General features: G+C 40.9%; 1 protein-coding gene across 1 annotated transcript; it reads left to right on the top strand.

The window, feature by feature from the left end:
- Window positions 1–599: 599 nt before the first annotated feature.
- Window positions 600–25,033, top strand: ptpra (protein tyrosine phosphatase receptor type A). Its single transcript, XM_020592887.1, has 22 exons — window positions 600–1,048; window positions 11,597–11,643; window positions 11,901–11,982; window positions 12,098–12,499; window positions 15,612–15,711; window positions 15,912–15,985; window positions 16,431–16,567; window positions 17,674–17,764; window positions 18,004–18,080; window positions 18,175–18,211; window positions 18,346–18,443; window positions 19,092–19,211; window positions 19,495–19,661; window positions 19,759–19,894; window positions 20,016–20,165; window positions 20,317–20,410; window positions 20,557–20,633; window positions 20,762–20,896; window positions 21,295–21,420; window positions 23,402–23,553; window positions 23,899–24,034; window positions 24,525–25,033. Exons 2-22 carry the CDS (start codon window positions 11,623–11,625, stop codon window positions 24,597–24,599), a joined length of 2,487 nt encoding a protein of 828 aa, XP_020448543.1. The 5' UTR covers window positions 600–1,048; window positions 11,597–11,622; the 3' UTR covers window positions 24,600–25,033.

Below are 25,033 nucleotides of genomic sequence, written 5' to 3'. Positions count from 1 at the left end.
AACCCAAGTTGACATATTTAAAATGCTTGATTTGTCCAAACCCTAAAGGTATACTATTTACTATTATAAAGATAAAAAAGAAATATTAACACATGAGAATATGGAAAATATTGACTTTTATGCAAAAATTACTTGCCATTAATCAGTTGCTAAGATTCTCACCATTTAATTTTTTGTCAAACAATTCAATAAATTGAATAACTTTTTCAGCTCTAACATAGTACTGCCCATTCATCACAGTTTTAGATGAGAAGATTTCACATTTGATTACTTTTATTGCAATATAAATACTGAAAGAACAGCTGATTACTTTTGGACATTGGTAAAGCAAATCAAGGTACCATTAAGCTCATTGTCTTACTTAACACAGCTATTTCTGTTCATAAGGCAACAGGCCTTTCAAGAAGTATACGGAAATATTCAAGTACAAGCTCTTCAACATCGCTTTTGCTGAAGGCGGCAGTGAAAGTGATTCAGGGATCAGGGGCCACGGGCCAGGGCCCTTGATGAGAGACTGATGTCCCGCTGCAGCGGATATGGCCTAGTCTGGCCCGTGTGAAATTCATCTGAACCAGCAGGTGTCGCTGTATGCATGGCAGAGACTGGAGAAGAGACGGGGCCTGGCTTGGGAATGTGTTGCTCTCTTCCCATTCTTCCTATGCAGACAGACACACAACATGGCGGAATAGAACGGTCGGCTGACGCGCCCGGATACAGTGGATAAACCGTGGGATTTAACATCCAGGGAGGCCAAGAAAGTACCCGCTGAAGCTACGATACGTTAGGGGAAACTGAGGATTTTAGAGGGCGCCTTCCTTACCCGAATTTAGTAGAGAAACTGACTGCAAAGTGTTAACTGTGTCCCAGACCGTACTTCCCTCCTCTGCTATCACCCAGGTCCCCCCACCCCGCTCACACTCGGTTCTTGGGGTGTGGAGACAGGGGCCGGGGTTGAAAAAAAAAACGTGAAAGAGAAAAGGAGGATAAATTCCTGCTTGACTTTGATTTTTCCCCTCTCGGGTTTCCTTTGGGCACTACAGGAGTCGTGGTGAGTTTTCTTGTTTTTGTTGCGCAAAGCCCGAATCACACTTGTTACAATGTCGCCGTAGCAGCATGTTTCCTCTGGCTGTAACATTGTCACCCACAAACAAGCACTTTGTCACCCACAGTTGGTCTTACGGTGTCTTTTACATGATACCCGTTTCACAGCGGAGATAAACCCGGGCGTATGCAAAGAGCAGGGTTGTGTATAATAGTTGTTGGTCTCTTTGCAGCGCCTGGACATTTCAGAAGTAGCTCGGAGGCAGGGAGGGAAATTTTGGCGAAGGGGGCTCGCAAGAAAGGGGGGCTTCAAGATGAGTGCGACAACAAGTCGGAGGCTGTAACTCAGTTTGTGGTGCCAACACGGATGCTGGAGCACTGGAGCTTAAACAAAGAGGGGCTCCAGGTCTGTGCTGTCTCACTGGAAAGTACACTTTATTGATCAACGCTTTGTTATTACACGTTCAGACAAGGGCGGGTGGAGGAGCAGGGGGGTTTCAAATCACAGCGGCTTCTTTGTGTTTCTTCTGCTGCTCTCTCTGCCTGTGCACCCTCCTTTATAAACTCTCCCAAAGTTTTCCTTGTATATGCAGTGATTAATACCCTTCTCTCTTTTGGCTGGGTGTAACCCAGCATACCATTTCACTCTTGTGGGTGTTAAGGCTTTTTTTTAAGGTATCACATTGCTTTCACTTGGATTGCTGAAGTTATTGAACAATCCAGTTCAGATGACTCCTTTGCTAAAAAGTAAGCAGAGAGAAGCATCATGAGGCCCAGGAGGCATGGCAGATCCTGGCTTGGCAGATAGCAGCCTCTGCTATGTCTGCTTGGAGCTTGATTCATCATGTCTGGATTTACTGAATTGCAGAACATATCCACCTTACCTCCGTCTTAGTGCCCTTCCACTTCACCAAGGTTGTCGTGTTATGTCAGGACCCTCACAAGCTGCATCTCCTGCAGTGAAAAGCAGAGCTGTTATCCTCTTGCTCGCTCTGTCCATATCTTTTTCTACCTATTTTAAAATAAGGTAGTTATTTCTGTCTCGGGACCCTGAAAGGGGTTTAGTTGAAGAGTTTGAGTGATCCCCACACCACTGTTTTCATCATTGGCCTAGTTTCTAAAAATAAGAACGAATTATAGCTTCAGATACCCTTGTGGGAGCTTTACATGAAGTTTTGATGGGTGGGTCTTTGAAATTACCTCTGTGTTGTGAAATTTCACAATTTCAGGTTGTTGACACAATATTATGAGTTGGCTGTTTGGGTGGGGCAGGAGGTATATTTTTGTTTCCATCTGTAGGCCTACGTGTTTTGCTGTGGAAGAGCGCTGTAATTCCTGACAGGATAAACACAGCTATTCAGAGGATTATAAAGCATTATAGAGCCTGGTGTCATGCGTCACTCAGCCTTAATGACATAAGGCAATATAGGAAATGAACTTGTGGCAATGCATAAATAAAATATTTTTCCTGATGGGGACAGCCTCATCAGGGATCTTCCAGCTTTGGTCTGTCCTGATGTAATCCCTTCAGATTATTTGTTTTATATCCTCCTGATGTGGGCTGATTAATGTTTCTGGTTCACCACAGCTGGGATGCATATAGATAGTAGTTTATTTCTCTTCAGTGGACTTCAAAGACAAGGTGGGATTATACATTTAAGAGATACTTTAGATGCGTGAGAAGTTTATTTTGTCTTGTGTGATCCAGGTCGGCCAGAATCTGGTTTCTACCTCTAAATTCTTTGAGTTTATTTTAACATTATTTGTTTGTTTGTGGCCATTTGTTGAGATAATGGCAGTAAATATGGGAGTTGTGGATGGAAGGCAAGTAGATTTGGTAAAAATCAGTGTATCAGGGTTACACTAGGCTGATACATATATATTCATTGATTGCTACAGTCATGTAGGCAAAAGATCAATATTTTCTCTTTTTGTTAACAGAAAAGATAAAATTGTGACCAAAAACTATCCATTTGGTCATGCTGTGCTTTTGTATTTTAGTTTTTCTTTTATCCTCTACTACAGAAAACTTAGTGCTTTTTTAAAACAGTGTTTTCACAGTCAAGGTCAAACTTTGGTCAGAATTAAAACCATGACTGTCATAGCTATAAACATTTATATTTGAACTTGGCATCTTCCTTTGAACTGAAGAGGCCTTCCTTGCCTTGCTGTGAGAAGCTGTCCAAAGAAAGGTAGTCCTTAAAATGCACCGCCTAAAAATGAGTGGAGAAGAAAAGAGATTGTGGGGACGCACTGTCACGTTGATGCTGATAAGCCGTGCCTCAGTTTGTTGTCTCTTCATCTTGAATGGGCTTCTTATTGTTCATAGGGATGAGACGGGGGTGAGTGCAGTAGGTTGGACACTTCTGATATGAGGACCTTCACTTTGGACCAGTGTCCAGAGCAATGTTGAAAACCTGTCTGTTTTCCTGCTGCATGTCCTTTAGGGCTGGATATCATTTCATAATGTTCACCGTTTAAGCTCAGAAGTAAATATTGTGCCTTTTACTCCACTGTATTATTTACAAATGAAGATTTTATATAAAATTGACCGAAGAGCTTATGACACATTGCCAAAGACTGAACTAGCCAACAGTATATAAAACACAAAATAACTTATGCACCTCAAACAACTATAAGAGCAAAATGCTAGTTTTGCACCGGCAGGGGGAATTCTGTTGATACATTCAGTACATAATAGGCTACTTGTGCACTTGTAAAAGAGCATTTGTGTATATGCTACGATTAATTATCTGAATATTTCCTCTACTAGTAGTATTGATATGATACCTGAGTGTTGATGCTAATACTAGAAATACTTTTTTGAACCCTTGCCTTTTTGTTTTTAGAAAAACTTTAAAAAGTGTAACTTCTTAAGTGTTAAATATTGCCTAAATAGCAGCAGCTGCACAAAAATGACAAAAGTTTTATTTAAATCAGGAGTTATGTGATCAAAGAATAGGTATACAATAGTAAGGGTCTGACCAGGCATTCAATTCTAACTTTTTTTTTGCCTTGGCAGTTTTCGGTACTCTGTGATACAGATAAATTTCACCTGATGCTCAGCCTTAGCTGAATGCTGGAGGTAGAAATTAGTTTGTGTGGTTAATGTTCAGATGGCAGAAGTGATAGTGAGTGGGATTTTGTTGTGGCCCTTTACCGCCCATTTGGCCCCACACCACGCTTCAAGGTCACAGTGGCTTCTGTGGGGAGGCCACGCTTTTCGCCTTCACATCCTCTCTGCATCCAGTGTGGGAAAGCTTGAGAGGGCCCTGGCATGCTCTGTGAGAAACCCCACAATGAAGCAGACCGAGCAGAGCCTTACTGACTCACCACTTTCACTTACTGAAACAAGTGAGTTTTCATCAGCCTTCCAGCCTGAAGGAACCGGATCATCATTACAGGCTTAATAACAGACACCGTGGTCACTCTTGCCTGTGTGATTAGCCAGAATAGTAATCCCATGCTTCTCTTCGTCTTGTCATCAACTCACCAGCTCATGAATGAAGCCAGCAGGAACAGAAACCACACCAGTGGGGAGTAGTATCCCTCAGAAAGGGAAGTCCAGAGGATTGTGGCTGTTGTATGTGGCACTGGGGACATATAATCTGTGGTCTGTTTCAGAGCAAGAATCCTAGCGGCCCTGGGTTAGGCCTACTTCAGTCTCCCGTGAAGAGAAGCATTCACAGTATCCCTGTTGCCTTGCACCTCCCCTCCCTCTCAAGACATAGAAACAGTATTAATATGCCATGAATAGAGACAGACAGACAAGCATTATCTAGCACTGAGTGAGGAAAATACTCTCTGAAAGAATGGTGGACCCTTTGATCACCACTGCTGGTGTCATGTCTGTGAGTATGCTGGGTTTCCAGCTTTGTTTAACCTCTATGAATTATTAATAAGATTAGTTGATTTTTAAGAATCGCACTACACATCAGAGGATTCTGTTTTAGTCGCTGTATTATTTGACTACGTTTGCCATTAGGTTTCAGTCAAATCTAAACACACGATAAACTGAGGAAATAGCAACAACTATTAAGGATTCTTGTCCCAGGGTCAAGAGATCACTCAAAAAAAGATCTGTTTCTATCTTGAGCTATTCATTAATTAATGTCCGTGCAGACAGAAAAGATACTTATTACTTCATCTAAGGTCACAAGTAAAGACAAAAGCATCAGTGAAATCCACAGGCTTGAATGGGAGCTCTCCATATTAAATGACTTCCTTGCATTGATCCTGCGTCTTGGCCTTTGGTTGTCATGGAGATGTAATTGGACTTCCTTTATACCCCACCTATAAGTGTTCCTTTCACTGCATGAATGAAATGGCATGGGAACAGCCCAGCCCTTTCACAACTGTGTGATTGCACTACCACTGAGGTCTGCAGTTGGTCACAGGCAGAGAGGCAACTGTCTTCATTAGTCGGTTGGGCTCAGCCCTGGCATGCACATTAAGGAGTGGGCTCTGTTCTGCATGATGGTGTCCACTTTCACACAAGAGAGTTTGAAGTTCGAGCCCTGTGATAGACTGGTGACCTGTCCAGGGTGTACTCTGCCTCTCGCTCACTGTCAGCTGGGATTGGCTCCAACTCCCCTGTGACCCTGTTCAGGATAAGTGATATTGATAAGTTGTAGTATGTTGTCTTAATAATAAAAAAAAAACAGATAGATTTCTGAAATAAAATAATTTCCTATGACACTGAATTGGCAGTTATTAGGTACACCTAACCAGAGGTGTAGTGTTACTTGATGAAGTGCCAGATCATATCTATGAAGTGCATGCACATGGTTAAGTTGTAGCTTGTTTCGAGGGCCATGTAAACACTTGGCAGTTACCCACATGATCAAATGTTAGACTGCCTTTATTCTCTGATGTGGCAGAATAACAATATGAATTAGCATTCACTAAACTGTGTCACTGTGTACCATCCACGTCATCATATATGTGGTTGAACAAAACACACTCACGGGTGCCAATTCTGCATTGGAGGGTGGATTGTTTGAGGTGACGTTGTGAATCAATAACCACACCTTAAATTTTAATATAGCAAATTAGAGCATGCCACTTTGCAGGACATAAACTTTACTGATGATTGGATCTACAAGCGCTCACAATAATGCAGCATTATGAATTTCAACCAGATTATGTCAATAGGCCTATTCTTTTTCCTCTCTTGGAGAAAAAAAAGTGGTAGAGTGTTGTTCTGGCAGCGCTACACCTATGCACCTAAACAAAACTAATGCAGCCTAACCCAACAGTCCTGTAATAAATCCTCCTTCATGAAGGCGGTGAACTTCAGTTTCTGGTCAAACTGTTGTAGAGAGCTATTGATTCAACTGGATGGTCATTTTGATTTAATCATTTTGGGTAAATGCACCATTTTTAAAGATCACGCTTATTATCCATAATAGAGATATACACTACATAGGCCTATAAGTTAATTAAAATAAATGCTATCCCATACACCTACATACAGTAGCGGATGCTTCAGCTATGTCCAGCGTCTTCATTAGTGTTCGGTTTGAGCACAGACCGGACAGAAGTTGATTTATCTGCAGTGTTTGTGATATCTGCCAACAGCTGCTAGCTAATGTTAGCTCCCAAACCGAGAACTGAGATCAGGGTCATTTTTCAGTCACTGTCCTCAGCGGGATCTCTAGGTCTGCTACAAGATAGCTACAGTCAGCTGAGGATATCCATTTTGAATTACTCAAGTCAGTAAAGTGAGATCTGAACAATTTAAGTAACTTTTTAGCCAAACAAAACAAGAATGTATGCAGGTAAATACAGCACACATCTCCCAAAATGGTGCCCCCATCCTAACATTCAACACGATGTGACATACCTTCACATTCTCTATAGGCTGTTAACTTTGTGTTCAAAAGCAGAGACATCATGTTGCTTAATATGAAAGAATAGCCTGTTTTCAGGAACTACCACTGTGAGCTGATGAAGATCGGTGTCATATGGCCACTTCATGTGCTGCCTACACTCCATTTAGTGTGAAGATTAGCCTAAGAATGGTTACTGTGGTACCAGTGGTTGGTATGGTTAACTTTAGTTTAATGGTTACCTGAAGTTTAATATATGAATGTATAAAAATAAATTCAAAAGAAGTTTCATTGGTGATTTAACAGTTTACAATAAGTAAATGAGAATCTGAGCTCAATGCCAGATTTCATTACTCTGTGCTGTGGAGACATTTCTGTCAGCACTCATCAGGTATTAATGTTTGATATCCAGTTTTATTGTTAACCCAGTGTCACTCAAGCCAGTGTACTAAGTTCTTGTATGGCAGATAATATTTATTTATGGAGAAATAGAAGGGGAAAAAAAGTCTATTTTAATTTCCACTAAAATAAGCAACTGTCTGCACGCATTTCTGTTTTGCGTGGTTCTTATTCCCTCCAGTAAAACTCTTGATTCTTGTTACTTGTCTTAAGAAAGCTGTGGCAGTTTACATTCCCACAGGGCAGCTCATCCCAACAGTGACTGCTGTAAAGGGCTTGCTCTGAGTGCTCTGCTTTGGCTGAAAAATATTCACATGGTTGCACAACACAAGCTCAAAGTCAGTAGAGCATGAGCTCCATGACTTCCTCATTCACTAATAGATGGGCATGTACATGTTTCCTCTGCAGGGAATAGCGTAATGAAACTGTTGGAAAAATATTTACTCTCCTTTTAATAACCAGATGTATCATAAAGCAGAGTAGGGTATGGCAAGTTGTGTTAACATGTAATGGCCAGACAGATATATATAGTTCTTCCTAGTCAAAAAGAACATTTCAGATATCCACAATGACATTCTTCCTAGGACAAGTAACGCTTCTGCTATTCATGTTTACTGGGCGTTCAATTTCAGATATCCACAGCATCATTAGATATTCTGGATATCGGCAGTAGAATTCTTACGAGGATTAATCTCCCATTTCAGACTCAAAAAGTATTCCAGATATCCATAATATAATTGTGAAAATCAACAATACATCATGACTAGTAACAATGTCAATACAGTTATCCACAATTTGTTTTGACAGGTAAAAGCACAATTTCACATATCTACCTTTAGAATTATGACTAGAAACAATGTAATAGCAGACATCCACAGATGTAATTTGGATATTTGTGTGGAATGGTTTTTCTTTTAGCATGTCTGAAGTGTTCTTTTTGACTAGGAAGAACTGAATTACAGATAACTGCATGTACAGTATATCGAGTCTAGCTATTGAATGTAAAAATGGCCACTTTAAAGGGGATTTAGATGTGTTTAGTTTTGACCAGTAAAATAAAAGTTGTGCATACCCTTAAATACTAGTAAGAATGGTATTGTGGATATATTTAACTAGTGAGAAAACAAGTTTGACTGGGAGATGTGCTGTTATGGATATCTAAAATGTAATTACAGATGGAAGTGTATTAGGGGCTTGCCATAAGCAGGGGGCTGGACTGAAAGACACAAGCTAAACATGAAAGGTGCTTTAAACCTCTTTATGAAACATAAGATTAAACTGGTAAAAAGCTGGTAGTGAGCCGTTGTTGTTGCTCTTTTAAGAAGGATGTCTTGATCTGTCAGCAAAGGTGTTGCAATAGGAAACTGTTAGGCCATTGTGAAAACCCCAATCATGATGCTAAATAAGTGGTTTACTCAAGCCTATATATTTATGTAATTAAACAGTCAGTTTGATAGCAGCATTTTTGTTATGTCTTCTGCATCCTCCATTATTTGAATGTGGATCTCACCAACACTTTACCCATTCACATCGTTTTTAACAGAGTCAGAGCACTGACAGTACAAAACCTAAAAGTGACACAAAGAAGCACTTCCCCAGTGCCTCCTAAATTATTAATGATGCCCTTCGCTATCACATAACTCTGAAAGAAGAATCCCATGTAGTCACACACAAACACAGTAAAGACTGCTCTCCTCAGGAGGCTAATGCATCTCTGGTGAGTTGTACTCTCTGAACTACATGACAAAAACTGCTCGGGCTCCTGCAGCATCTGTGAAGCAAAGGTCAGGAACAGGGCCGGCTTCTATCACTTTATCCCACCACAGTGACACGCCATCCTGCCTCTGTGGATGGCGCGCAGAAAACAATGAGTCATACTTAATTAAGGCAGAGTTACTAAAAAAAGCTTGTTGATGTGAACGTACACATTAATAATCTTTGTCTGTCATGTTGAGTTTAGGCTAGTACAAATGCCAGATGCCGTACGATGCTAATTCACACTAAATGGTACTGATGTCCGAGCGTGTCCATTACAGCTGAGTCACTCCTTTTAATGAGTACTGAAGGGGAGGATAATCAAGGTAGGGCTTTAGGGTTGTGATGTGGTTTTTGGTTTAGCAGGGGGTTGGTTTCATGTGTATAGGAGAGGAAAGGAGGAGCACGCACTGGGGTTTATGGCTTCACTGGAATCTGGACAAACTGTAGGTACAGGGAGGCACTGTCCAGCTTTATTGCAAGACATACAGTGGCAAGAAAAAGTATGTGAACCTTTTGGAATTTCATGGTTTTCTGCATTAATTTGTCATAAAATGTGATCTGATCTTCATCTAAGTCAAGGGTACTGATGAATATAATGTGCCTACAAAAACATTCTGATCTTTCATGCCTTTAATGAAGACACTCATTCAACATTCAAAATGGCAGTGAACCCTTGGAATTAATAATTGGTTGACCACCCCCTGGCAGCAGTAACCTCAACCAGGCGCTTCCTGTAGCTGTGGATCAGACCTGCACATCGTTCAGGAGGAATTTTAGCCCGTTCTTCCTGCAGAACTGCTTTAGCGCTGCAATATTCTTTGGGCATCTCCGGTGTATGGCTCTCTTCAAGTCATTCCATAGCATCTCTATTGGGTTGAGGTCTGGACTCTGAATTGGCCAATCCAAAAGGCGGATTTTGTTTTTCTGAAGCCATTCTGTTGTGGACTTGCTCTGGTGTTTTGAGTCATTGTCCTGTTGCATCAGCAGAAAGACTTTGGTTATTTGACTAAAATCCTACTTAACTTCTGATGGAAGTTTTCTTGGAAGTTTTCTATTTTTCTGAGTGCATGAATTGTTTTTGGGAAGCAGACATTTGCTGGCTAAATGGATGCATGAATGGGTAGCCAAGAGAGAGTGTGATCAACAATTGGATTTGTAGGTTAATAGCATTACTTACTGACCACACAACTTGCTCATCTCACCCCATTTCAGGCTGCTGTCAGAGCCAGACAGTAATGCACTAAACCCAGAATGTAAGTACTGCAATGAATGAGCTAGGTTCAGAAAAGATTGACAACTGGCACTATTAGAGCTTTTAGCACCCAATTTATCCTCTGCCCACTGATGCAATAATCTGCCATGTAAGGCATCAGTTTGTGTGTAGTAGCATGGCAGTGTTTGGCCTGGTGGAGGGTCAGGACCATGGGATTAGGTCCAGGGATTATCACAGCTCAGCCAGGGAGACTACAACTCCGCTGGCCTCTGGGATTACACAGAAGACTGACAATCAGACAGACTGACTCCCCAGCTATCGTTGTGTTTTGTCCGAGTCTGTCTGTCCTCTTTCCTCCACTCACTCATCCACATTTCAGCAGGTAAAGAGCTTCCTAAATGCTCATTCACTGTCACTGCAGGAATTTAAATGTGACACTAATTCTTTCATGCTCACTAATTCTGTCATGCTCTGGGTGATAATACATTTTTATGATGAAACTCCACTCTGAGGATTTAAGAGACTTATACTGGATATAGGGCTGAACAGTCCAAAACCCAAACATTCAATTTAGATTAATACATTTGGTTTCATTAATTTGAGATTTTTTTTCTTTAAAATTTACTTATGTTTCATTAATTAAACAAACATTTGGTGATTAACTTTGCTGATCAGCAATTCTAAATAAAACCGTGAAGCTACAGTATGTAATACTGTAGCTCTAGCATGAAACTCCAAATCAGTCCACTCTGCTCGGCTTGGATATTTGTCATTATGAAATTACAAGAAATGACAATGCAACAAAACTTACTGTATAAGCAGAAGTAATTGAAATTCTCTGATTGGTTAGAGAGGTCAGTCCAAAACCTTTTAGAAGCTAATATCTCTGCACTGCTGCCAATGCTTTTTAATGAGTCTGGGTCACAGGAGGCTTGGACAGCACCTCTTCACATTAAGATAAGGTTTGAAACATATTTCTACAACAACTAAAAACTGGAAAAAGTTACATACTGTAGCTTTAATAACATTTCCAGATATTTAACTGTGGCAAAAGCACACAAAGGTCTCTCTAGAATAATAAGACACTGCAATAAACCTTGTTCACTGATCACATTGGACAAAGCTGGTCAAAAGTGTCGAACAAAAACTTCACTGACTAATTCTTTCCCAGGTGATTTCTTTGGAATCCTTCCTTTGGTGAACCACGTTTTTTTTGGTGTAGCTCGATTTAAAGTTCTTAAATGATTATGTTTGCGTCATTATTGCACCATTCATGTTGCACGAAACAGAGTTAAGACATTTCCCAGGCAGTTTAAGAACAAGAAGTTAGTGATGTCTTCTGTTTGCTTTCTAGGACCCCGCTGTGCGAATGAGTGATTGATGCCAACTTCGCTTCTTCAGGTAGACAATGTTTAATATGCACAGGCTCACATGCAAGAATTAAATTTCAAATTTAATAATATTTTATTTAATTATATTTTCTTTCAGTATTACTTTCCAAAAATTTGCATACATGTTGAATTATAGAACACATAAACCCTCAATCTCTTGGTTTTAATAAAACATATTAAGTATATTTAGATTTTTATTTCTATGATATTTATTGTTGTTTTTGACTGATGCCTTGCTTTCCCTGTTGTTGTGGCTCTTCCATGTAGGGCAGAATGGGTGTGTGTCCCCTGCTCCTGCTGCTCGGTCTAGCCCTCTGGGCCTCAGCTCAAGATCATGTCCCCATCGCAAGTACGACTCATGCCCAGTTAAATTAAATGTCTTTACTTACTCATCTTCTTAGGTTTAAAAGCTCCTGGTGAGACACTGCAGAACACTTGACCTACTCTTGTTTCCTTCATTTCAGCTCCACCAAATATCACTGCCTCCGTCAACTTGACAGTCACCCACACACCAGCCCCCATGGCCCCACCTGCAACACTTACTGTGACGACAGTAACACCCACAACAACAACAACAACAACAACCACCACCTCAACCACAGCCCCAACTGGTGATGGAGTACATTCATCTAATTCCACCCCGCTGGTGTTACCAGCTCCTTCTCCCTCACCTTCAGTTCCATCAGATGCCCCTCAGGCACTACCAAGCACCGATCCTCCCCCTCCTACTACCTCGGTGTGGGAAGGAAATGGGACCATTGATACGTCACCTAGAGAGACACATCAGGATGAGGATACATTCAGCGAGGAGCAGGAGACAACCACACAAGCTGGGTTTGAGTTCACCTCAGTTAGCAGCCCACATGGTGAGTGCTGGTGTATGCACTGGTTTTGAAGCAGTTATTCTCTCCAGAACCCCTTTAGTGTGAGTATACTTTTTACAGTTTGGGTCTTACTTCTGTAATTCACTTGTAATAAGATGGTACTCAAGAAGGGAACATCTGGGAACAAGCCAACATCACTAAGAATAAGTCCAATGATTGTTCAGGTTTCAAACTACTTGACCTGCTGTAGCGATGTCACCACATTCCCAGATCTCAGCAGCTGCTTTAGTGAGTATAATTACCATAAATAGAAATAATGGTAAAAACTAGAAAACTAAAACCTGTGTTTTAATTTAAAAAACTTTAAACTCTCATCACTTTGCCTAAGAAAATATTCACCCTCATACACTATTCTCAGAGAGGAGGAACAATTGATTCAGTCTAAATTCTGTATTATTATGGTGCACCTTTCATAAGTTATACAGGAACAAAATTATTGTAGAAGAGAGAGATGCTAGGTCCTCCATCACCAGTTGTTTCAGTACACCAAGCAACAAGATAGGTGAGTGACTCATTTTATCTTGAACAGAAAATGCCTGTCATCCCTACTGTTCCTCTCACTCAATGTGTGTACAGCCTGCAGCCGGTTGTAAGGATTTGTCATCAGAGTCATTCAAGACATGCAGGAAGTCATTAAGGTTCTATTCAGAACCTGCGTCTTGTACCCAAATATTTAGGTTTGGTGGCATGATGGGATTTTTCCTTGTTACTCACGTTTGATTTTATCTGTGGTAAAACTGCTGTACCTGCTAAACAGGAAAACAGACCGCCGTGTAGTGGCTGTTTAGTCCTTTTCTTCAGGTTTGTGCTTTTAAACCTTTTACATGTATTTTGTTACTGGCAGATCAGCTGTATACACCTGTGTCAGAGAGGGTTCTTCTGTTTTTTGCACACTATAAAGATGACTGGGCAGTCCTTTGTTCCTCCTGTTGACCCCAGTGCAGTCTTAATGCATTTTGGGGGCATTCAGACCTGCATTTGTTATCTGAGAAACACTTTAATTTAATGTATGAAGAAAAACCAGCTGAAGGAATGTGGCTACATCAAGAAACCAGTACTTCATTAGATTAACTCCCGGCATAAATGAACATTTCAGATTGATTGTCAGTGTTGTTGTTTTATCTAGTTGTGTGTTATTCACATAGACCAGCTACAGTTAGAAAGAGTGAGTTTTCTGGTCAAGAGTCAACCTTTAATATTTTAGATAGGTGAACATTTCTCTGCTTTTAGAGCCCATTGTAGCAGTGCTGGAAATATCCTGATGTGATATACCTGCATTTGAGCAGTCATCCACAAGAATCCCACAGAAACCCACCAAACCAAATGACAGAGATGCTGCCGAAAGCATCTGCTACTTTAATGAATAAACAAATGGTGCTGAGGGAAGATTTCTTCGTATCTGCTTTATTTTATAAAATACCGATTTTGATGTATTGAAGAAGATGCTTGAAATGTCCAGCGTTATTGAGCTTCATCTTTTAGCAGCTTTGATTCTTTGACCATTCTAGTAACATCCTTGTAAGTGAAACATGATTACCCCATCCTTTTTTTTGCATTAATTATTCATATTGCATGATTATAGAGAAATACACGACTCACTATCATATGTCAATGATTGATTTGGAAAGAAGATTTTTATTATCAAGTATAATAACAGCAGGCATATTCTGAAACTATCTGCAGTTATAAAACAAGACTTAAAATGTTGTGGTACAAAAACACTTGAGAGGGAAACTGTGGTTCTAATTAGGATTATACACTCCTGGTAAACAGAAATTTAACAGATGTGCCTGCACCACATTACATGGTATGTCTATTATGTAACATAATCACTTTAGGGTTATAGATGTAATTTCTCCATTGTCTCCTTCTGGCTGTGTGCGGGTCTTGTGTGGATGAGAAGCTCTAGATGGCATGAAGTCCATCAAGGTTGTGTTAGTTCCACATTATACCCATAGCCTGTTGTGCTCCTGCTTTCCTCAATGTACACATTGTCCAAGGAAGAATGCTGAAAAGTCCGGGGAACAAATGCAACATAACTGGGCATCATTCCAAAGTACTTCCCCCAGTAAGCACATATGGAGCATGAAGTCAAATGATGCATTCTTTGCAGCGTGTTTTTGTCCATAACAATAAGAACAGTGATAAATTTTGAGTAAGTCTGTGGAACTGCTGATTTTGTCTTTGCATTGTCACTGTGTAGTTTTCTAGTATCTTACAAACTCCTGTTGTTGTTCAGGCAGAATCTCATGTCTTTTTGTGTTGACGGTGGCAGTGAAAGGTCACCAGGAAGACTATAGGAATGCCTTCAACCAGAAACTCATGAGCATAGTGTAAACATATAAGTTGGTCAGCCATTGTAATCTAGAGGATGCATCATAAAGAATGGATAACTTGGTCTGTGTAATGTCTCATTTGTAATGTTGAACCTAGGTGAACATCAGTTTGTTTTGGGTTTTTTTTTTTCTTTTCATTAGTCGATAACATCACAGGAGACCCACACGATTTCTGGTTTGTGATACCTAATGTTACAAAGCGTTTAATATTTACACTCTGAATAATTCATGTTGACTTAACAACAGGCATTCTAAATGTTTCGGTAGTTACCATCACCCTGGGTCTGCTGTCTTGCTGGGTATAACCAGGAACAGAAGCCAAGTGTTGACCCTCTCAGTTACTCCAGAGGGCAGCTTCTTGATTGTGTTTGTTTTGTTTTTTTTTTCTTTGGAAAGCCAATGAAATATTAAGATGGACAGCCATGATGGAAAGGCTGGGGTTGAAGATGCAGAGCCTACCTTATGACCTTGAATTTTTTGGGACATTAAATAGCCAATAAACATCCATTACAGTATACACTGAATTCCAAAACCACAAGTAGATTGATTGATTAGTTGATAAACACAATTTATAAGCAATGATTCTAGTAGTCAAATAGTCATTTAAACCAATAGTTCAACATTTAGGAAAATATGTTTCTTGCCAAGAGTTCAACATCCTCTGAGTTTATTGTCCACACTGTAAACTTACTCTGTTGCTCTATTCTGTGCGCTTAACATAATACTGTATGTCTGTTGCTCTTCTCTCTCTGATGCAGACAACAACTCCACTGAAGATATGCCGATCATAGCCGTGATGGTGGCCCTGTCCTCCCTGCTGTTCATCATCTTCATCATCATCGTCCTCTACATGCTTCGGTTGGTGAAATGCTGTTGATGTTCTTTATACAAAATTAAGCCAGAGACCTGCAGTGCAGGCTTAAGGTGCTGCTGTCACCATAGCAACGTCTGATTGGCATTCTGCTGTGAGACTAAAGCAGGATGTGTTTTATTTGTGTGTGTGTGTGTGTGTGTGTCTGTGTGTATTAATATGCACTTTGTTCTGTGTTGATTGACAGGTTTAAGAAGTACAAGCAGGCAGGAAGCCATTCAAACTCCTTCAGGCTAGCCAACGGTAGATCAGATGATACAGGTAAAGCATCCACACATGCAGTAGTGTGTTCTTTGTATTTGTCCGCAGATATGACCATTTTTTGTGTTGGGTCGTTTCATCTAATATGTACAGTCACCTCAACTAAACTTTTTGCTGCCAGTTGTTTCTGATAATACTTGATTGATATCCTTCCCCTAACTGATAGCATTTCACTGACTGACTGTTGGCAGGAGGCTTTTGTTCACTGTGATTACCTAACCAACAGGGCTGCAGTTAGCACCCTGATGTGGTATAGCTTTGTTACATCGCCCTCTGGTGGGCATCTTTAGAAAAAACAGTGGATGATGAAGTTGTTACTTGATCTAAGACAGTTCCACTCTCACCTTCTTACCCGGTCTCCTCTGTTCTTTATCACCATCTGTCCCACACCCCTCCTATTCCTTCTCTTCTCTCCTTCCACCTTCTTTCCTGCTCATGCGCACAGAACTTCAGAGCGTTCCATTATTGGCTCGTTCACCCAGCACAAACAGGAAGTACCCTCCTCTTCCTGTCGACAAGCTAGAAGAAGAAATGAACCGTCGCATGGCTGATGACAACAAGCTTTTCAGGGAGGAGTTTAATGTATGGCACACTCAAGCACGCACCCTCTGATAATACACTGAGCCTGAGATTCACCTGTAACCCAACTCACTTTAGCCTAAACAAATGACTCCCAATCAGGAGTACTCACAACCCAGTGGGTACTTCAGTTGCCAAGGGGTACGTGGAAAGATTGTGGAGAAGCTCAGCTAATATGAAAACGTAGAGCCATCATTGGACTAAACTCCCAAAAATCCCTCCCATAATACTACGCATATCCACTGACCAGCCTGGACTTGATATATCTGTGCAACAATACAGTGCAAAAATACTTGTGTAGTAACCTCATGAGCAAAATAGACAGTATTATTACTTTGCTTCTGGGCCTTCTTTGTATTCTTATGGATATACGGCTGCTTTGCTTATTTGTTATGTATTATATTGGTATTTACTGTTTATCTTTATTTATTAGGTCTCTCATTTATCTATTATTATAATGACTGGTATTTAACTTCCAGAGAGCAGGAAGCAGTTTTGTTGTATCATGTATGTGCAATGACAGTAAAGATATTCTGTTCTATTCCAAGTAGAAATTATGATTTGATTAAACAATATATCCAGGCATTGCTACTTAGGAGGAAAATAATAGGAAAATATTTTTCTAAAAGCAATTGAAATTTAAATTGAAATGAATGCATTTGGCACATGAGCAGTAGGGGCAGTGAAGGAGTACTTGAACTCATCTAGTGAGGATGTGGAGGAACATCAGAGAAATGCTGGGAACCACTGGACTCTCCAGTGCACCCAGTTACTCTGTGATTGGTTCTGATATGTTCACACAAAGTTGGCAGTGTTTTTCTAGATAGGCGAGCCTAACAATGGCCCGGACATTTAAAAATTTAAGATGCTTCCACGATGTTATTTGAATTGTCTTATATAAGATTTCATTGTTTTGGTCAGATTATCAGCCTATTGCTGAAGCACATTCTGACAAAATCCATTTGGGGTGACTATTAGACATGCAGCAGACACAAGGATGGAGCCATCAGGAAATGATGTGCAGGGTCACACAGAGAAAACTGAAACTGATACAGGTCTGTCTGCTTTTTGTTTATCTAAATTATTTTTTTTGTTTCCGTTGTGTTTAGGCTCTGCCAGTTTGCCCCATCCAGGCATCATGCGATGCTGCTTCCAAGGAAGAGAATAAAGAAAAAAACAGATATGTCAACATCCTGCCATGTGAGTGACAAAGCAGAGTGTGTCAGAATTGTTCCCTTGTTCTCAGCATTTATCAGTACAATCACAGCCAGAGCCTAATAGTAAAAGCCAGTTTACAAAGTGATTTCCTAAAGTATAGTTTAGTGGTTAGGATGGAAAATTTGTAATCTACCGTGTATAATTAAAACTCCCCCTCTCATTATATGTCCTCTCTTCTTCTTCTTTTTTTTTTTTTCCATGTCCCCTGCCTTTTCTCTCAGATGATCACTCCAGGGTGCATCTCTCATCTCTGGAGGGAGTCCCTGACTCTGACTTCATCAATGCCTCCTTTATAAATGTTTGTATAAGTGTGGCATTTTTTTCTGTAAAAGAAACAGCTGTGATCCGGATATGAATTTCTTATCCACCTTTTGTTTTTTCTTTTTTTGCAGGGTTACCAAGAGAAGAATAAGTTTATTGCAGCTCAGGGTAAGATTGCAGCCTGCGCTGAGGACAACACACTGGGCTGTGCTGTCATTCAATAAACAAACAACAAACAGACTGCTTCATTATTAGCTCATCACTTGTCCTCTCGGTTTCTGGTATCTGTCTCGGGCTCTCAGGGCCAAAGGAGGAAACCATAAATGACTTCTGGCGCATGATCTGGGAGCAGAACACAGCTACCATTGTCATGGTGACCAATCTAAAGGAGAGGAAAGAGGTAGGAGATCTGCAGCAGGAAAGATGATGCTTGTGTTTGTATACAGTGTTCTTAAAACCTGTTTTGTATAGAACATACTGTACATACACAGTTTAGGTGAGAGAGACCTAGTAGTTCCATTTAAAAGCATAATATACCAAAATCACACTCAATCTTTTATTGTGCTGGTTTTAAGTGAGGGCCAGGACAAGCATGACTAGACTGTCATAATACATGGGTGCTATTTAGTACTTTTAATGCAGTTGTAAATCCCTCTATTGCTTTATGGTCCAATGTGTCCTTGGGTAATTGTGAAGAATTTCTCTTTTTTGTAGAAAAAAAATTCAGCCTGACCCTTCTACTGCTCCTACTGATACAGTAATCTTTAACCAGCTTGAGCCTGTCTCTGTAAGTTCACTTTCTGAGGTTGCCCATCAGCCTAAACCCACTTATTGGTCACTTGATGTCCTTCCCCCATCTTTGCTTAAAAAGACTTTTAGTACGATTGGTCTTAATGTTCTTAGTTTGATTAATGGTTCAGATTATGACTTCCCTTCAGCTGTTCATTAAACTTTGCCAAAACTGAACTGAAATGCAGTGAGGCTATCATTCTCTTGTGTGCACAGCTTGGTGAATATGCTTGGTGTTAAATCGCTCTCTGTGTTTCAGTGTAAGTGTGCCCAGTACTGGCCGGACCAGGGCTGCTGGACATATGGGAACATCCGAGTGTCGGTAGAAGACACGATGGTTCTGGTGGACTACACAGTCCGCAAGTTCTGCATCCAACAGGTAAACCTCTTATTAGTGAGAGTATTCTCTGTTGTGAGATGTTGTCTCAGGATAAGTTTGGCAGTTACTGTGCCTCACAAAGTCAAATTGCTCATTTTTTTACCCTCCCATTTTGTCTGGTAATAGTGATAGAATTCTTACAGTGGTACAGTAATAATGACTAATTACACAAGAGGCAGACACTAAAGGGATTCAAATATTCACTTAGATTTTGTATTATGTCACATAGATGGAAACCATTGAATTACAGCTTGGTTTATAACTCTGTTTGTTTGTATCACAGGTGGGAGATGTATCTGGGAAGAAGCCTCAGAGGCTTGTCACCCAGTTCCACTTCACCAGCTGGCCAGACTTTGGGGTGCCCTTCACCCCTATTGGCATGCTCAAGTTCCTTAAAAAAGTCAAGGCCTGCAACCCCCAATATGCTGGTCCCATTGTGGTTCATTGTAGGCAAGTGGATAAAAGCTTTCTCTTTCATTTTGGCTCATTTTTTATGTTTCTGTGTGTGTGAGGCACACAGCTCACCACATGTCACCTTTCTTGTCAGTGCGGGAGTCGGGCGGACAGGTACCTTCATTGTGATTGATGCCATGTTGGACATGATGATTGCTGAAAGGAAGGTGGATGTGTTTGGCTTCGTCACTAGGATCAGAGCACAGCGTTGTCAGATGGTTCAGACTGATGTAGGTTCAGTGTTGACACTAAATATGTATCACAGTTTATATTCACATGAATTCAATCTCTCCTAGATGCAGTATTGACTTTAGCTTGATGTTCACCTTGTCTTCTCTCTCTCCCCCACAGATGCAGTATGTGTTCATCTTCCAGGCGTTGTTAGAGCACTACCTGTACGGAGACACAGAGCTGGAGGTGACCTCTCTGGAGTCCCACCTGGCCAAACTCTACGCCCCCTCACCTGGAGCTGGCTGCAGTGGTCTGGAGGCTGAATTCAAGGTGTGTTGTTTTCTTCAAAAAGAGACTGTTGCCCCCATTAGCTGTCGTACCTCTACATCAAACAGTTTCATTTTAATAAAATGCGTCTCTGTTGTGGAAAACTTCTAATATGGGAAGTTTATATGTTACATTTGACCCACACAACTTCTAGAAACTGACATCCATCAAGATTCAGAATGACAAGATGAGAACAGGCAACCTGCCCGCCAACATGAAGAAAAACAGAGTCCTACAGATCATTCCATGTGAGTGATGCAGTGGGTTTATTAAGTCTGCCTACACACTGTGATGAATGCTTTGATGCACACGATGAAATTGTAGTTGCACACCTCGTGTCAACTCTTAAAGCTTTTTTTCAGTAGAGGTTAATGCTTCTCCTTGCTCCTGACAGATGAATTCAACAGAGTGATCATTCCAGTCAAACGAGGAGAGGAGAACACCGACTACGTCAATGCCTCTTTCATTGATGTGAGTGTAAAAGCACCTGGATGAGAGTGGATCATTTCATTTCATTAATGCAAGCAATCAATCAGGGGTTTTACATCTCCCTTTCTCCCTCATACTGTTTGTATCATATATCCACCATCTGGTCACAGGGCTACCGTCAAAAGGACTCATACATGGCGAGCCAGGGCCCCCTGCAGCACACCATAGAGGACTTCTGGAGGATGATCTGGGAGTGGAGAAGCTGCTCCATAGTCATGCTCACTGAGCTGGAGGAGAGAGGGCAGGTGGGGATGTGTGCAGATACAAACACTAGCGTTAGATATCAGGTCAATAACTGGCTAAAATAGAATACTGATTTTAGATAATATACTCGTTGCTAGCTGGATGCCACCAGTCTTGTGTAACACGTTAATATTTTGAGCAAAATGATTTCATCTTTAGTTGTTTTCTAACATATCTTCATCTCAAATCTTTAATAAAATGTGATATACTTTATTAGCAATCAAGTTGTCAAAATGCTTTCAAGAGTAAACATAGGTGTTAAAGCTGAACAGTCACAACAGGATATCACCTTTAAAGGGTTCTCTTTTATATCTGTGGACACAATAATAACATTTTAGGTTTCCTTAAAACCATTAGTCCTAAAATGTTGTTATTTGATCGTCTCCACTGTGTCGTGCAGGAAAAGTGTGCTCAGTATTGGCCCAGTGATGGAGCGGTGGTCTATGGGGACATCTCCATCGAGCTTAAAAGGGAGGAAGAGAGTGAGAGCTACACAGTGCGTGACCTCCTGGTCACCAACAACAGGGTGAGAGAGGATTTAAACAAGCAGGCACTCCACAAACAAACACACTCAAGGTTCTTAGACATAACATGTAATATTGTGCTCTTTAGAGCTCAGTGGTTCCCAAACTGGGGCGGGTGGGCCAGAGGTAGGTCAGGGTGGGACACGGTAGCGGCTAAATACAGTGGTGTGAAAAAGTATTTGCCCCCTTACTGATTTCTTATCTTTTTGCATGTTTGTCACACTGTAATGTTTCAGATCATCAAACAAATTTAAATATTAGTCAACGATAACACAAGTAAACACATCATGCAGTTTTTAAATGAAGGTTTTTATTATTAAGGGAAAACAAAATCCAAAACTACAAAGCCCTGTGTGAATAAGTGTTTGCCCCCTAAACCGAATAACTGGTTGGGCCACCCTTAGCAGCAACAACTGCAATCAAGCGTTTTCGATAACTTGCCATGAGTCTGCCACAGCGCTGTGGAGGAATTTTGGCCCACTCATCTTTGAAAAATTGTTGTAAGTCAGCCACATTGGAAGGTTTTCGGGCATGAACTGCCTTTTTAAGGTCATGCCACACCATCTCAATTGGATTCAGGTCAGGACTTTGACTAGGCCACTCCAAAGTCTTCATTTTGTTTTTCTTCAGCCATTCAGAAGTGGACTTGCTGGTGTGCTTTGGATCATTGTCCTGCTGCAGAACCCAAGTTCGCTTCAGCTTGAGGTCACAAACGGATGGCCGGACATTCTCCTTCAGGATATTTTGGTACACAGCAGAATTCAGGGTTCCATTTATCACAGCAAGTCTTCCAGGGCCTGAAGCAGCAAAACAGCCCCAGACCATCACACTACCACCACCAATATTTTACTGTTTGTATGATGTTCTTTTTCTGAAATGCGGTGTTACTTTTACACCACACATAATGGGACACACACCTTCCAAAAAGTTCAACTTTTGTCTCGTCTGTCCACAGAGTATTATTCCAAAAGTCTTGGGGATCATCAAGATGTTTTCTGGCAAAACTGAGACGAGCCTTTATGTTCTTTTTGCTCAGCAGTGGTTTTCGTCTTGGAACTCTGCCATGCAAACCATTTTTGCCCAGTCTCTTTCTTATGGTGGAGTCATGAACACTCACCTTAACTGAGGCAAGTGAGGCCTGCAGTTCTTTGGATGTTGTTGTGGGGTCTTTTGTGACCTCTTGGATGAGTTGTCGCTGCGCTCTTGGGGTAATTTTGGTCGGCCGGCCACTCCTGGGAAGGTTCTCCACTGTTCCATGTTTTCGCCATTTGTGGATAATGGCTCTCACTGTGGTTCGCTGCAGTCCCAAAGCTTTAGAAATGGCTTTATAACCTTTTCCAAACTGATAGAGCTCAATTATTCTCTTTCTCATTTGGTTTTGAATTTCTTTGGATCTCGGCATGATGTCTAGCTTTTGAGGATCTTTTGGTCTACTTCACTTTGTCAGGCAGGTCCTATTTAAGTGATTTCTTGATTGCGAACAGGTGTGGCAGTAATCAGGCCTGGGTGTGGCTAGAGAAATTGAACTCAGGTGCGATAAACCAGTGTTTTGACAGGGGGGCAAACACTTGTTCACACAGGGCTATATAGTTTTGGATTTTGTTTTCCCTTAATAATAAAAACCTTCATTTAAAAACTGCATGATGTGTTTACTTGTGTTATCTTTGACTAATATTTAAATTTGTTTGATGATCTGAAACATTACAGTGTGACAAACATGCAAAAAGATAAGAAATCAGTAAGGGGGCAAATACTTTTTCACACCACTGTATAAGTGACATATAGGGGGGGGAGTTGACTGTTAGTTCTTATTCTTATCAGCCTCACTTCACGCCACTATACTGTCACTCTTTTAATGAATGAACCCTTGGTTTCCCACCGTGAACACACATGCTGAAGAATGTTTTTCTTTATTTGAATGCTGATGATAACATACTCCTTAAAACATATCCTGGGCGATTATTTTGCCCTCATCTTTTCCAGGAGAACAAAGCTCGAGCGGTGCGTCAGTTCCACTTCCATGGCTGGCCAGAGGTGGGCATACCCACCGATGGAAAGGGCATGATCAACATAATTGCTGCAGTGCAGAAACAGCAGCAGCAGTCTGGCAACCACCCCATCACTGTACACTGCAGGTAAAATGCACACACAACCTTAGTATGTTGCTGTTTTAACTTGCATATATGTAAGAAGAAATTGTGGTATAAAACATTATATTGAACTTTGTATCAGCATGTTGCACATGGAAATGCATCTCACAATCAAGCGTGCTTCTGTGTGTCTGGGGAAACAGTCGCAGGAAAAAACAGTTCAGAAGAATTGTTCTCTTCTTCTTTGTGGCATTTTAACTGCTCCCAGAACTGTTGCCTTGCTTCTTCTCTAACATGTACACACACACACACACACAACAACGCTTCTTCTTACTGCATGTTTGCACTTTGTATACTGAAGTTTACAATTTTGCATGTATGTGTCTACAGTGCTGGTGCTGGCCGGACAGGGACTTTCTGTGCATTGAGTACAGTCCTGGAGCGGGTGAAGGCAGAGGGTATCCTGGATGTCTTCCAGACAGTCAAGAGCCTCAGACTGCAGAGACCCCACATGGTGCAGACTCTGGTGAGGGCCTTTGGAACCTAAAATTGTAAACATTAGTTATAACATGTACACCTACTTAATTGGTTAGTCTCTGCAAGGGAACATGAGACATTTTCTTGCTTCAGATTTGCTCTTAAGAATTTGTGAAATTGGGTATGGTCCCCTTTTAAAACTCCACCTGTTGGCATTTTTCTTCATTAAGCAACGGGTGGTTAAGATAGAAACCAACCAAAATCTAAATACCAGTTGAATTTTTGGTAGAAATTATGGTCCTAGAGTTAACTTACAAATACAGTAAAATTCACATTTTAGTGTATATTGTACTGTGATTGATTTGTAGATAGATAACAAGGTTTTAGGAGCAGTTTTTTCACATACACTGTCAGCCATTATGTCTATGACATGATCATTATCTCTAATCACTGACTTAAGTAGATTACAGTGTACTCTTAGTGTTACTTGTGTAGTTTCCCAGCTGACGTGGCTGTTTGTCCCGCCCCTCCCTGCTCAGGAGCAGTACGAGTTCTGCTACAAAGTGGTCCAGGAGTATATCGATGCCTTTTCTGACTACGCCAACTTCAAGTAGAGACCTGCCGTGGATTCACAGATGTCCGCATACACTTTATACAAGCATATGCACGCATCAGAACACGCACACATAGTACATTGCCATGCAGAAAGCTGCATATTCCCATCTGATGGGTTTAAAAAAGACTCATCATAACTTGATCTGTGGATGGGATGAACTGCCTGAAGGAAAAGGGAACAGAAGTCTTTATCCGGAGGGCAGGGCAGTGCTGTGGAATAGAGAAAATAACTGAAATGCCTTCTTGAATATTTTGTAATAATGGTCTTGTTAATACACCCCTTCACCTCTATTTGCTTCCTGTCCCCTTCCCCATATGTACATATACTTATTGGGGTGCATCTTTTGACTTTGGTTTCACACACAGTCTGGAGTTTGGCTGCATTTTTGGCAATGCATTTCATTTGTGTGTGTGTGTGTGTGTGTGTGTGTGT

Source organism: Monopterus albus, unplaced genomic scaffold (genome assembly GCF_001952655.1).
Source record: "Monopterus albus unplaced genomic scaffold, M_albus_1.0 scaffold18.1, whole genome shotgun sequence".
In the NCBI taxonomy this organism is placed as follows: domain Eukaryota; kingdom Metazoa; phylum Chordata; class Actinopteri; order Synbranchiformes; family Synbranchidae; genus Monopterus; species Monopterus albus.
This window is presented reverse-complemented; position numbering and strand designations above follow the sequence as displayed.